Source organism: Falco cherrug, chromosome 12, assembly GCF_023634085.1.
Source record: "Falco cherrug isolate bFalChe1 chromosome 12, bFalChe1.pri, whole genome shotgun sequence".
NCBI classification, from domain to species: Eukaryota; Metazoa; Chordata; class Aves; order Falconiformes; family Falconidae; genus Falco; species Falco cherrug.
The window spans coordinates 1107458-1122609 of NC_073708.1; the positions used below are offsets into that span (position 1 = coordinate 1107458).

Genomic DNA, 15152 nt, shown 5'->3' on the forward strand with positions numbered 1-15152 from the left:
TCTAATGGCTGATTCAGAAGGTGTTTAATAGACTAGTTTTAAAAAAGGCCATATAATTATTACTGACATTCCATGCATTGGAATTTGTAACTATCCAAGTTCAGGAACTAAAAATCACCTTAGTAACTCTTCTGACTTTTAAAGAACTCCAAAACAAGACTTAAGGTTAAAAAAACCACAAAGGCCCCATTTATTTAAGTAATCAAAAGATACAGTTTATGAATGACAATGTCCATACGATCACAGGAATAAGCTGCAGTTATGGAACAATGAGGGTAACCAACCACTGACACAACAAATTCTCCATAACTATAATTTTTTATTATTATTATTTTTCAACTCATTCATTTCAATATAGGTGCTGGATATTTGTAAGTCATAGACTTGTCTTCAGCCACAGAGATGAGATATCTCTACATTTACTGCACTTACCCAAAGTATTTCTGCAACCTAGCCTACATTATGCAAATAGTCTAACTGCAGAAATGAATCTCAAAATATCCTGGGTTTATATATAATGTAGCATTGTAACAGCACACCAATTTATCTTCATCTTTCAAATTACTGTAAGAGATCTCAGGTGTTTGTCCATAAAGTAAGAGCTGTTTTAATACAGTTTCTTTGATGACTGCCATGGATCAGCTGCAGATTTCCGTGCTAGCCTTTCCCGTACACTCAGGGTGCAGGTTCTGAAAGCGGTTTGGTTTGCAGTGTGAATGTGGACCTTATTCCAGTCACAACAAAACAGTGCTGTACACCACCACCTCAGCACTGGCTCTGACACCCTCCGCTGGGTTGGAGATCCGTATGTAAGAGGAAAGAGGAGGATTCACACACATTTTTACAAGGTATTTTATGCCCCACAACCTGCATGAGTTTACAATCAAATCCCACAAAACAGCTCTATGTGAGGGACCGGAGTAGTGTGGAAACGACAGAAGTTGTCAAATCACAGAAGAAACACCAGAATTCAGTACAGAGAATCCTTTGTTTTCAAGCATTTTAAAATTGTAGATCTGCTCCTTTGCCCTGCAAGAAGGTATTCACATCATGGCAGCAGGGTCCACCTGGACAGTATACTGTGCAGCTCGCCAGTACAACCACACTGGAGAACTGAAGAGATTTTTTTTTTTTTTTTAATGGAAATACTAAAATATGGACTATCCCTAAATCTACTTAATGGCTAACAAAGATAAGAACTGTACATTTCCATGAGCTGGCCTCAGAACTGCCATTTCATCAAAAATCATAAGGCCTGGCATTCAGCAATCAAAAAAAAAGCAAAGCAAAAAAAAACCAGCAACAACAAAAAAAAACAGTCACAGGGAAAGGAATAAGCAGCCTTTCTTGGATCATCTTCCTCTTTCTAATATAAAAGTCTTCTGAAAACAAAAAATTTTGTCAAGTTTGCATCAAATCAACAACACTTAATGGCTCCACTTCCTTTGCATTTTTGGAAGAAAGATTTTCTGTTTTCAAAGGGGTATATACATGCCACAACAGAAATTTCTATTGTTTTGATAAGGCTGTTATAGAAACAGTCAGGAACATTAACAAACCCTGTCCAGTGCAGTATTTTCATTTGTTTCAAATGGACAATCAGCAAGTATTCTAATTAAATCAGTATTATTCATAATTAGTAGTTAGAAGCTGTAGCTAATGAAAATTTTAGTACATTTCTTTATCTCTGAAAGCCTGAATCTAGTTTCCTACTGAAATTTTTATAAAGCCTGCAAACAAGTATAAATTGCTACACACAGTATGTTTTTAATTCACTGCGTTTTGTGCACCAAAGGTTTATGGAATCATAAAAAGCTACAACTTTGAATGAAATTTCAGGAAAGCCAGCATCAGAAACTGCATGAGAAATTAATTTTAAAAAATGTCCTCTGCTAGTGACATGATAAATCAGAGTGCCACTGTCACCTAAGTTAATAGCTGAACAAAAACTTTTTCCTAGGCTGAATTCTGACATTAGATCATAATTAAGACGGAAATGAGAGAAGATGAGATGGGGGAAAAAAAGAAAATAAAATTAACAGCTCCTCTACTGAGACACAGCACTCAACACTAGAAACAAAGCTTCCATCTCCTTACTCCCTGCCCTCTGGATGACTTTTTATGTGCAAGATGAACTTTAAAGGGCTTGGAGGTTTTACGCAGTTTTTAACTCTAGCTCAGTCTTTAGCCCCATTGCAACCACTCCCCTGCAACAAGCCAAAGTAACCAGGGTTGAAGCAGTTTGTTGCTCTTGTAACTTCCTGACTTCTGCCACAGAACACCAGTCCAGTTCTGCCGCCCTCACAACTGACTTTTGCTGCCTTGGTGCACTCCTGCCCACAGACTAGGATCTACAGCTTCCTGCAAACACAGTCCAGGAGCAGCTCCCTCTCCACGCTGCTCCGTTACATCCTCCTGCCGTTCGCAAGCAGCAGCAGGACCTAGCTGCGACAAACATTGTCCCCAGTGCTGCCAGATACAGCCACTGGGCTACGATGGCACTTTATATAATACACTGTGCCATGAACTAGTGTCACATCTTTAGGGCTATTATCTGAACTCCAGCGTGGAACCCAAGGACGTTTCCAGTCTTGACTCACAGCTTCTCTTCTGTCTCTTTCTCTCTCTTTTTTTATTAATGCCAAGATTGCATGTCTGTGTCCGAATTTCACCTCACCCCTTTTAAGATCTTACCAGTTACTCGTGGTTTTGACTATACCAGTATCAGTATGCACCAAACGTGATAAAAAATAGGAACGCACAAAAGAGTGACTAAAGGCTTTCTGAAAGACAAGGAAGTAAGGATTGTATCAAAATTTTCCTTTCTAGAATAGATGGGGGTTTACTGTTAAATATCACGCACACCTCACACTTGGTACAAAATGCTGAACATGAACCCTCTCTCTTTTTTCCACACTGTACTGATAACCAGGACTACCTGAGTAAAATGAAATTAGAAGGTGAGGATAAATATGGCGTATCTTAATCCATGAATTCTGATTTGTCATGGTCTAATTAGAAACATCAGCACCTGAGCAAACACATTTCTTCCTGTCCTCCCGTGGCCCTAAGACAGGGATTTAGTATTACTTCACCATTCTTGGTCTTCTTAGCCATTATCTTCCTTATCATGCACTCATCAGGCATATAAAAGTATCCAAATGCCTAATTACAGAATTGTCACTGTAATTTGTTAAAAATTCTCACTGAGCATCACATGAATTGATTTTACCTATCTGTATCCCAGTATCAGCAAGGTGTCCTGCCTGCCTCGATAGCCCGCACAAGGAACAGGAGACAGTTTTGGATGGTCCTGCTTTTGAGGGCTCTGAATGTTCATTTCACACCCTCTGCAGTCCATGAACGGTCCTGAATTCAGCAACCACTAAACACAGCCACTTCAGCAGGGGAAAATACTCTTTTTCTTAACTAAGACACCTATGCAACCATACTATAAACACTAATTCTTAGATTTCTCATTAAGCAGATGCTACTCTATTTACAAGCCTCTTCTCTTTTAAAGAGATCCTCTTATATTCTGTCATTTGTCCATTCCCTATATTTAAAATTAAAGTATCTGTCAAATTTTTACTTTTTCTTCTTTAAAGGCTTCTTAGTCATCTAGTCTCTACATGCTACTCAAACAATGCACATTATATGAAAATTTTGTTTGGAAAAAGACAATACAACGTTAATTTTTATGTGCTACCAAAAAGCAAATTGAGCATTTCAGAAAGGTTTTTTTCTATTCTTATAAAAGTTTTCTAGGATTTGGTTTTGGTTTGCTTCAGGCTGTTTTGTTTTTGAAGTCTCTGGCGTTCATAAAGCCTAATTCTGATGTCTCCTTGACTTACTTGGCTTATATTGAGAAACTCTACCTTAAAACATGAAAGCTCCTCTGTTAGCCGTTTCAAGGTACACAACCAACATCATCAATGCTACCTGTACAAGCACACAGAACTACGAGATTCTTTCCGACACTGATTACAGTACAAATGATTTTTTTAAAAGTGCATCCATATTATTGACCTTATTTTTTCCTAGCATTTCTAGAAAACGCTACTGTCACTAAGACTTGTTTTGAGCCAGAAGCATACACTAAATGATTTAAACAAAGGAGGCAGGGATGGACACCAACAAACTGCACTGCCGAACGTGACACCACAGTGTTACAGCTTTTTTGTATTTGTCCATGGTGCTGACCACCTTTATTATTATCAGTATTAAGAAAAGCTTTAGTTGGACCTAACCCTTTTCTTCTTCCTCATGAGTTAGCACAGCATTTTTACCATGTAAAACAGTCCACCACATCAACACCTGTACCTGAGAAAAAGCTTACCTAAAGAATGTGCAGCTGTGGTTTTGGAGCTGAAAAATCGACCAAGTCCAAGGTCTCCAAGCTTTACTACGCCTGTAGCTGTAATGAACACGTTAGCTGGCTTTATATCTAAAAAATAATAATTGAAAAATTTAGAAGTCACAATGAGGTTGCAAGAAAAGCTACTGCTCTACTAATAACAGACCAAAATAAGTTTTTATTTACAGCTAACTAACAAAATCTGACTGTGCTGTTCAGAAAGAGCAAGTCTGGGATCTGGAATTTCAAATTAATTATCTGAATAGTACAAAAATCACTCCAGCAAAAAATTAAAAGCCATGAGAAGTAGTTAAAAAAAAAAAAAAAGCAAGCAAGCAAGCAAACAGCAACACAAAAACCAAAAAACCCCACACCCAAAGAAGCATATACATTGAGTTCATTCCAACTCTATATAATAAAGACTTCCATTAGAACTAGAAAACCTCTCATTACGTCTTAAATAATGGACCAAACATGTTTTCCAGAAGTGTAAAACGTATTTTTTATCACTTGTGCTGATCAGATTACCCACAGTGGCATGATGTTATTTGAAATTTGTAATTGATTCTCTTTAATAGCAGGCATTAAAAAAAAAGCAGCAAGTTTACTCAGGAGAATGGTTATTTGAACTCATCAATAGAATTGGGCTAATCAAGTAGAAACAAAGAAAAATAACGATGTATACCCCAGACAGTTATTTTTCACAAGTAATATTCAGTTTAAGTTTTAATCCAATCCTTTAGAGACAGAAGCAAAGATTTTTATTTTATGATTTTTAATAAGGTTCCTATCCTGTTGGTTTTCTAAATCAACTGACCTGATACTTGCCTGCAAGTGGGCATAGCTCTTACTCAGCTCAAGAGCAATGCGCTGTGGCTCTCAACTATCACTTAACTTTGATGAGGGAATTACAGTTTGCATAAAATATGGATACAGTAAAAAGGAATGGTTAATAAACCATTCAACCAACATTTTCGGGTTTCCAGTAAAAAGTTACAAAACCTTATCTGATTTAGAGAGGCAGACAAACAATTATGCTGCTATCTGACCTAGTTTTCTGGAGTTTGGATCACCCTCTGTGTAACATCCAACACAGCTATCAGCTCAACTTAAAAATAGCTTTAGTTGTCATTGGTTTTGGTGTGTGACCATGGAATTGTTATATTTGCCATGGGTTTGCCAGAAGCTTTGAAGGTAGCATTTCAGTTTAAGGAATTTAAACTCATTTTGGTTTTGAGCTTAAATATACTGAAATAAACTCGTTTAGCAATAAAAGCATTAAAGGAAGAAGAAGAAAAAGAAAAAAAATGAAAGAATCTGTAATTTTATGTCCTTCTCTCTATAATTTGCACTTGCAAGTATCTACATATACATGAAGGTGGGGGGGGGGGAGGGGAGGGGAAAGAGACTCGCAAGGGAAAGCCATTTGCAGGGGCAGAGGCATCTAAGTTGATCTGTTGAAGGGCGCAACATCTCCAGCTGCAAATGACAAAAGCTCAGCAGAGATCGAGGGACTTCTGCTTTCAGGCAGCTATTTGCACCAAAGCAGAAGGTAACCACCAACTTAAGACATGTAATTTCACCTGAACCCAAAGAGACAGCCCAAACACAACTTGCAACCCATAGCCAGAGGGATTTCCAAGGCAAAAAAAAATTTACATCTGAGAAGCAGCTATACTACTATCTGTTTTCTTTGACTCAGTTACAAGGTAAAACTAAAGACAACATACGGAGGAGACTGCAATATTGCAGCTTAAAATTGGTAAAAGAGATTCAGTACCTGACAGAGATAGCTGGGAACTGCAAGGGCTGTTGGGACACAGTACTTGACACAGAGATTGGAAATAGGGGAGAGGAGCAGAGGAGAGAAAAATGCTCATGGCTGCACATAATCCAGTAGATAAGGGAGTGGGAGAAGGGCCTATACATCACCAGAAGGCATAGCAGGAGGCAAATAGTTTTGTAAGAAAAAAAGGTGCAAGAGGTGAAAAGAATGGATGGATAGCTGTGCAAGAATGCAGGTAACAATACTTGGGAGAGACAATAGGCAAACAACAGGACACAAAGTAAGAGCCAGCAAAATGAATTGAGCAAGCAAAGAGGTTGCAGTGGCAGGTTCTCCACCACTTACAGGACTATCACTTACTTTTGAAAACTTGGTATCACAAGTCACTGCCGCAAACAAATGCCTACCACAACAAATGTACAACCACGAACTTGTCTCACACTCTTCCGTTACTTATAAAACGTTAGAAGCATACATTGTGTCAGCTGTCAAAATTGATTCCATGATGATGTTAATCTGGTGTCATTTGCATTGAACCAGCTTAATTCTCACATAGTAAAAGGTTTAGTAAAGACAAATAATCTTTGGTCCTGCATTACCTCTATGCATAACACGACGAGAATGCATATGTTCCAAGGCACTGCAAAGCTGAACAAAGTACTTCCAAACTGTTCTTTCAGGAATCAACCTCTTCTGTTTCTTAAAATGCTTAAAGAAGAAAGAATGGACATTGAATATTAAAATTTAAAACTTGCTTAAAATGACTGAAAAGAGAAAACAGAAAATCGTTTATTTAAAAACCAGATACAAGAGGCTCACAACCTAATAAGAAAGGCATAACAAAACTTGTTGACGCACAAAGTTTTCCCCTTAAACATTAATACATGTATCATCAATGTATGTGTTTAAATAGTCAACACACAGAGCCACAAATGACATTAATGAAATAAAACTGCTAGCCCAAAATAAGGGATTTATATGGTATTTAGCAATCCTCAGTGCAGGATTAATGTGGTCAGAATAGCATAGCATAGAGTAAGCAGCAACAGAACAAATAAAGGTCAGATATAAGATTGTGGGTACAAGGAAGTATTTATTTCGGGAAGTTCTGTGGCACACATCGATTTCCATGCCCTCATTTTCTAAATAGAAGGAGAAAGAAAAACAGTAGTGACACACAATCACAAAGATCATGTAAGAAGAATCAATCAGATTAGTCTTAGAAACTTCTGCAATACATAAAAGGGGACCGAAGGAACTGTGATTTCTGAACATTTCATAGTGATCTAATTCCTGTACAAACATTTTCCATCCTGTATGAAGAACCATTACCGATCACTGGTAACAGTTCAATGGCCTGTTAAAGCTTGCATGAAACATAATTATGCTCTGCTACACACATCTCCTTCGTATATTATAGTCAGGGACTGAAATAACACAGTCCTCCAAGAATACATACTGAAAACCTGGAATTCAGCCAATGCTAAAATGTGCAAGTTTGATCATTATAAATTTTGCAGCAAAAGGTAAGACTGAAAAATTGTTGCTCATTTAGTCTCTCTTTTTAAAGAATTCATATTTTGACAGATTTTCAAGTTAAACACATGAAGAAAGCACATTAACAACATCAACACCAGCAAAATTTTAGAGGGAAAGCACAGTACTCATTTTTTTAATAGCATGAGTGCACACGCACATTTCACAAACATGCACACCCTAAGAAAGTTCATATAACAAACATTTAATACTCCAGAAAAATAAAAATATGTTCATATACTGTGTTAAAATGTGCCACTGAAGTTGACAGCTGCATCTACACGTTACAGACACACGCAGGAGTACGAGAAAGATGGTTTTAAACTAGCTATAGCAAAATGCATCAGTCATACAAAGGATCATAACATTCCACCAAAATGTTTTTCGTTATAGGGATTATTTCAAAATGCATTTTCATTTAAATGAGGCAAAGCATATAAATTACTTCTTTAAATACAATTTTTTCTCAGTCTTGGACCGAATCCAAACAAACCCTGTGTATCTGTTCTCCCCATAGCTGGATTTGCATATCAGAGGATTGTTTGATGTCAACAGGAAGATGGAGACCAGGTTCCTTTTCGTTTTAAAACAAATACACAATACATGTAAGTATGTGCACATAAAAGCATAGTTCCTCGATTTAAAATGCATTCTGAAATCACCATAATTATAAGTAGGTACTTTATTTAAACACTCTGAATTATTATTTCTTTAACTCAAATCTAAGCACAAGCAGTGATGAAACATCATTCACATGTCTGAAATGAGAAGATTTTCAATTACAGATTTCCATTCCAATATGCTTACAGTATATCAGCATACTTTCAAAGTATGTATCTACAAATATTCTTTTAGTATTTTATTCATTTGCCATCTATAACACTGTTATCTGACTGTACACTACAAAATCGGCTTCAATTCTTACAGTGCAAACATGCAATATAACAGTTTTTAAGACAGTCTCATTCTGTTGAAGGCATTAATTATTTTGCATTATAATAACAAATTCTCTTCCTGAAAGCATCCATGATATTATTAACCCTGTAGAATTTACCGATCTAAAGAAGATTCAAAAGAGAGCTGCCAGATTTACTAACAATGTTTAAACAAAACAAAGAAATACACACCATTTTCATTTGTATAGGTTTAAAAATAATCCAATTATCTTTAAAATAAACTCATGGAATGTTATTTTGTGTAGTAATTAATTACGCTATCTTCTTTCCTCAAAAGACATACTCTCAATGTTTTCTTGGGCTGTTGTCCACCAATAGGCAAAACAGTGATGAAAAGCTTCCACTGCCAAAAAAGATCAATTTTGCAAAACTAGTCATTGTAACAAGTTGTACGTTTCCAGGAAACAGTCTAGCAGGCAGTGTTAGTTCTGAGAAAAGTCAACAAAGAAAAGGAATTCCACTCCTGTTTAGAACCTTACCTTCTAACAAGAAATATAAGTCGATGGAAAACATGGTCACAACTATTTTATCCCAAAAAGCATAATTAAATTCATACAGCACATATTAACTGTATTCAAAGCCGGACCCATTTTAAAATAGTCCACAATGCAAAATGCCATTTTAATAGTTGTGGGCTTTGCCCCCTCCCTACAGGGAAACCAAAACGCCAAAGACAGGATGCCAAGACAGTAATTTTTGACCACTAATGTAGCGGATAGTAGTAACACCACAAACAGTTAATACTGAAACTACTTCACACTGCCTGGCACTGTAATGTCTCAAGCATCCTAAGGTCCACATGATCAAGTTAACTTAATACAGTTATCCCCCATCGTATACAAGATGCTATTACTTGCCCAAATTTGACCTCAAAGGAATACAGCCCAACATACAGCTTTCTAAAGTACTCTCATCTTCAACATCTCACTATTCTGCTTCTTCTACCTGTCTGAGGCTCAAAGGACAGTTCTGACGTCCCTTAGACCACTGACTTTGTAGGGTGTGACATTAAAAAAACATAATCCTGTTTGAGGTGAAAGATCAGTCTCAACACAGCTGAAACTGGACAAAAAGGGAACTGCTTGTACATGTGCATTAAAATTTGGCCAGTGTTGCAAACTAGTGTTTTGTCAGGTAAACAGAGAATATCAGGTATGCTCAGGCAGCAGACTGTCTCCCAGCAAGAATTATTTGTTTCAAAAGCCATATCCCACAAAATTTCCATCTGTCTTTAAGAATGAAATCACAAAAAACTACTTTAAAAGAGTTTTCACAATGTCAGTACAGATAAAACTGCAATTCAGTCGTTTAAGGCAACTGGAAATTTTTGTGGTCATACATTTGCTATTCAAATGCCTTACAGAGCTTTAAGGTTCGTCTTTTTGTCCCTTTTTACAGAATGACTGAGAAGTTTCATTATGGGAAAACAGAACTTTCATGGTTCTCTCTAATAAATTGCTAAAAGAAAAATTAAATATCCTTCAAGTTTCCCATCCTAGTAAAGTTAAATGTAGCTGCCCTGCACCTAAACAGCATACATCATTCATTTTATTTTATTTTTAATGTCTCCAAGAAACTAAGATAGACAGGAAAAAAGTTTAAAGTCAATATAAAAGCATGGAATTATATTATACTGATTTTCTAAAGATGATGCTTTAAAGGTCAAATTCCAAAAGCAATTAGCAAATAACCTTATCTAGGCTTAACAAGCACAGTTCAGAGAATACTCTTAAAGGAAATACACAGGACTTTGGCGTTTATAAGAAAACTAAGAATTTCCTGCCAGTAAGTAAAGAGCAGACAGCATAGATGATTTCAATACAACTGGAGATTTCAGATATGACTGCCTACATCTCAGTAACCATGCTTGGAAAAAAATTAGCATTCAGTTCCGACGTTAGTGTCTCAGAGAATTTTAAGATGTGATTTACCTTGGTTTAGAATTCATTGCATAGGAAAAAAATAGGAATAAATGGAAGATTGTTAAAAAAAAAAACAAACCCTAGTGTTTAAGAAGCAAAGTGAACTATAGAAAGCAAGATGTTTATGAACATCTCTTGCCGAAAGATGATGAATTGATCATCTAAACGATTTTGCAGAGTCATTATTAAAAGTAAACAGTCTGTGAAACTGTCAAACAAGCCCACAAGACCATATACCTGAATTTTTCACTGTCCATGTTCTAGGCTAGAGCTGCCTTCTAAAAGGACGAAATGGGGGAAAAGTAAAACAGAAATGATCATTTCTTTGCTTTAAATAGATTCCTTTTCCTTTCTTTCATGTTTTGATGACGGTCTTGATCACATCTGTCTCCATTACTTCACTTCTTGCTTACAAAAATATAAAGAGGTTTTGTTAGGGTTTTTTTCAAATTTGATTGCATAAACTTATCAGAACACAGTGATTCGACAACCAGATCCATGTGGGAAGAAACCTGAACTTCATCAAGAGGAAAGTGGTGCGGAAAGAATTATTGCAAGGAACTTCTGAGTAACATGTAACAAAGATCTTGGCCACTTCTGCCTGTGTTTCTTTGAGAGTCTTTTTTATTCTGGACTAGCAGAAAGAACAGTGAGAGGAAAGATGAGGTCAGGCAGCTGTAATAAGAAGTTATGGAAGTACAAGCAAGAATTCTTGCTCTGTGAATACAACAGAAACAAACCAGAACCAGCAAGGGTGTGCGGGGTCATCAAGATAGACAGTGAAGATGGACCTCAACACCTCTACATTTTGGAGTAAAGATCAGAGACTCATGTATATAGAAGTAAAGTTTTTACATAAGTCTTATTTTCTATTTAAAAGGCTATATAATTCCAGTATGAAAGCAGTGTCCCAGGAGTTCTGCCTGGCTCTGAGTTCCCGTGCATTCAGCTGCCCAGCTCTTTAGACTGTGCTAAGTTCTCTGCCATTTTCCTTGCTTTCTTTGCAGAACAAAAATAGAACTTTTCACCACATCTTGACCCATTCACCCACCACCAACCACAAGGTGATCAAATTTGCCTACATTTCAAAAGTGGCAGCATTCCCATAGTTGTGAAAACAGAACACATACAAAACATCGCAATCTACCAACTGAACACAGTGAAAGTAGCAAGTACTTGGCCAATAAAGTGACTAATAACAGTTAAAAAAATAAAACATTTACCTGGTTCTTTTTCCAACTTTGCTTTACAGTTTTTTTACATCTCCAGTTACTGAAGATGCCATGTATTTATTCTTTCCCTTCCAGAATCCACAAAAAAAATATGCATTTAAAAAAAAAATAATTCAATCTTCCTCTACTGGTGATCTTAGTATACAGCAAGTAACTTCATTTAATCAATAGCAGCAAAAGACTAAGATACAGTACAAAAATTAATAGACAAAATAATCGTAGTAATAATAGAAGTACCTACACTAGCATCAGAAGGCCAAATTAATAGAATTAAACTATGGTCTTTAAAAAAAAAAAAAAAAAATCCACCACCACAGAGATAGAAACATCTTCTCAAACGCAATCTTCTTTCACACACAATCTAAAGACATCTACTTAGAAGAAATAGAAAGCCTTGTAAGAAAAACACAAGTCAAAATCCTCCTATTTTCTATTTTCAGTATCTATTCTTTCATGCTAATAATCTGTTAATCAGACCTTTAGAGTCCTGATTAAACTCAGATCCCTTAGAAATCTCTGAACGAAGTCACTTTATATGCGTATTTTTATCCAACTGCCTTTGCAAGGATTCATTTCATTTTTCCTTATTGAGTAGTCCACCTACAGTCACTCTGTTCCATCTAACATTTTTGCTCAAGCAAAAACACAAGAACACACAGTGCTCAGACAGAAAAGATCACCTACTGAAATCAAATATACTTGCAGAGCCACTAAAATAAAATTACCAATACGGATCATTTTCATTGTCTCTGCTGTTTACCGCCGAGTGGCTCTTCTTAAAATACACAGCCACATGTTTAAATTCAACAGTATTTGTTTACATGCATCTCTCTCCAATAAATCCCCTTGGGAAAACTGGTACAGCATGAAGAGGTGAAACTCATGCTTGAATCATTAACTCTACTTCCTAATAAAAAGCAATAGCATGACAGAAAATACAGAGGCTACCATCTTAATTTTTTCTTTTTTTTTTTTTTCTTTTTGCTACAAATAAGGCAGACATTCAAAATCTCTCTTCATTCTCAGCAAGTTACTCATATAGCACAAACACTGACACTACAAATTTTTCAAGAACAACTGTGTGAATAACTAAAAATAATCTCCAAGTATTGTTTGCAGGGCATTTCAAACAAGAAAAGCACCCAGAACTACTGTTTAATAAAATCTTTCACTTCTTGCTCTTTAAAGATTCATGGAGCCCGACAATTTTAGCGCCAGTGGGCAAAGGTGGAGAATAAGTACTCCAAGCATTTCTGCCCCAGTTAGACCTATCTGAACAGCCTATGTAATAGTTAAATGAAGTTCACCATCAAGGTAACTTTTCAAAGCTGACTGACACTGTTCCCCTCCCAGCTACAGCCACACAAGTAAGCTCACACAACAGCTTCAGGTGGGATGTCTGCGAAGGGGGCTATCCACAAGACAAAACAGTGTTGATAGTTAATTATTTTAGCAGAAAATCTGCCTGCTTATTCTTATTGCTCCAATGGCAGACACAGATGATGGCAGATTCTCAGAAAACCTAACAAGCCTGCCTGGCAATTACCAAGCCCAATTACCCTACTGGTTATAAACTGCAGGACCAGTCAGCTTTCCTTCTGCTGGCACACATGTAACCCACACCCAGCAGACTGCTGCCGCTGCTCTCATTCTGCTTACCTGTGCTTGGCAGCAACGGTGACAGTCAAGCACCTGTCAGACACCCCAGGAACACACGTACGGGGAGCAAAAGCTTCCCAGAACTGCCTCTCCTACCGCAGCAGGGCTTAAAATGCCTTTGCTTTTTGTTTTAGGACTTCACAGCCCCATCCACAGAGTGGCCCTTTCCCCACCCAGCCCTCTTTTTACCTGCTACATCGTTAACAATATATACAAAGCTGAATAAGGATGCACTATTTTTTTAATTACAGGGTGTAAAAAGATAAGTTTAAGAAAAAGATTTTTAGTAGCTTTAAAAAAAGTTAGTGACAAAAACTAGCCTGACTGGTTCAAAGCCTGAGATTTCTCCTTTAGGAAAAGGCACACAGAAATCACTTAGCTTTGATCTGTAATTAGTACACACTGTGTTACAGTATCTTATTCTATTACCTGTTCCTTCAGCTACACTATTTTTTTTAAGTCTTTTCAAAAAAGTGAGTACACAAAAAAGCCAAGAATAAAGGTGATACAGAATGTGAAAAAAAAATAAGGAAAAAAATTTTAAGCTTTTAACTTTTATCGATTATGTAGCTTCAGCAAGGTGCCAAACTGTTCTATATTATAAAACATAACAATATGTTAAACCAAAGAGTACGAGTCAGGAGGTTTGGCATGGGGGGTGAGGGGGGGTGTTTTTTAAATTGAATCTAGCAGTCACGGAAGGAAAAAAAAAAAAGGAAAAAAAAAAGGAAAAAAAAAAAAGGAAAAAAAAAAAAAGGAAAAAAAAAAAGGAAAAAAAAAAAAGGAAAAAAAAAAAAGGAAAAAAAAAAAAAGGAAAAAAAAAAAAAGGAAAAAAAAAAAAGGAAAAAAAAAAAAGGAAAAAAAAAAAAGGAAAACGCACAAGAGACACAGATACTGCTGGAAACCAAAAGAACCAGAATCCATGTTTTAAAATTTGCATTTATAGATCAAGATAAATCAGTATCAAAAAATGAAAATATAGAAACATACACAAAAAGACTACTTTAAAAATACTTTTTTAATAATCATGACGTCAAATATTTGGACACAAGTATAAGAAAAATCTCAGAATTAAAGCCCCCCTTGAGAGTGTGAGTGCACAGTTTTCAGTTCCATTTTCTTTATGTCAAAAGACCCTTTCCTCATTCCAGACATTCAGCTAATGAGCCACTTGAAAATGTCTCTAGGCTTTATTTATTTGCACTGTTCAAAATCTATTATTAAATATAAGTTTCAAGGAGGGGTACAACTTCCTGGTATGCATCATTGGAATACCAAATTAATAAAATAAACTTTGTGACGTTTACCTTTACAAATGGTCTTAGAAGTGATAAGGTAGTAATATCCCCATTTTAAAGATTATAATGGGAGCACAGAATTAAGATCTAAACTGTTAATTAATTCTGGCACCAATTTAAGCGCCTCCTTTCAGCATACTTAGCTTTATGAAACAGTCCATCTTCAAAGCAGTTTTCCACTCAGAACAGATGAAGCTCTGAACGCTCCATACTTCTGCAAATCAAACTCTGAGTTTTACCTTAATTATCAGAAACACAGAATAAGCGATTACGACTCCCACCAAAAAATAGTGAAGTAGTTTATACAGTATCCCTTAGGAACAGTACCAGAGACAGTAAGAAAGGATAGTCTTTGCAAGAGCATTCATTTGTATTAACCATTAAACCTTTGTCTTTCTTGAATTCC

At 36.3% G+C, this 15152-nt stretch overlaps 1 protein-coding gene across 11 annotated transcripts in view; it reads right to left on the reverse strand.

Moving 5' to 3' along the window:
* The window catches only part of NEK7 (NIMA related kinase 7), a 75313-nt gene that overhangs the window by 22312 nt on the left and 37849 nt on the right, over nt 1-15152 (reverse strand). For all 11 annotated transcript variants that reach the window (XR_008734706.1, XR_008734710.1, XR_008734711.1 and 8 more), the window contains 2 exons: nt 6743-6851; nt 4340-4447 (listed from right to left, as the gene is read on the reverse strand). Coding sequence is in view for 4 of the 11 variants with exons in the window: in XM_055724352.1 (XP_055580327.1) it covers nt 4340-4447; nt 6743-6851 (217 nt within the window). In the remaining 7 variants the exon portion in view is untranslated. The remainder of the gene's footprint in view (nt 1-4339; nt 4448-6742; nt 6852-15152) is intronic.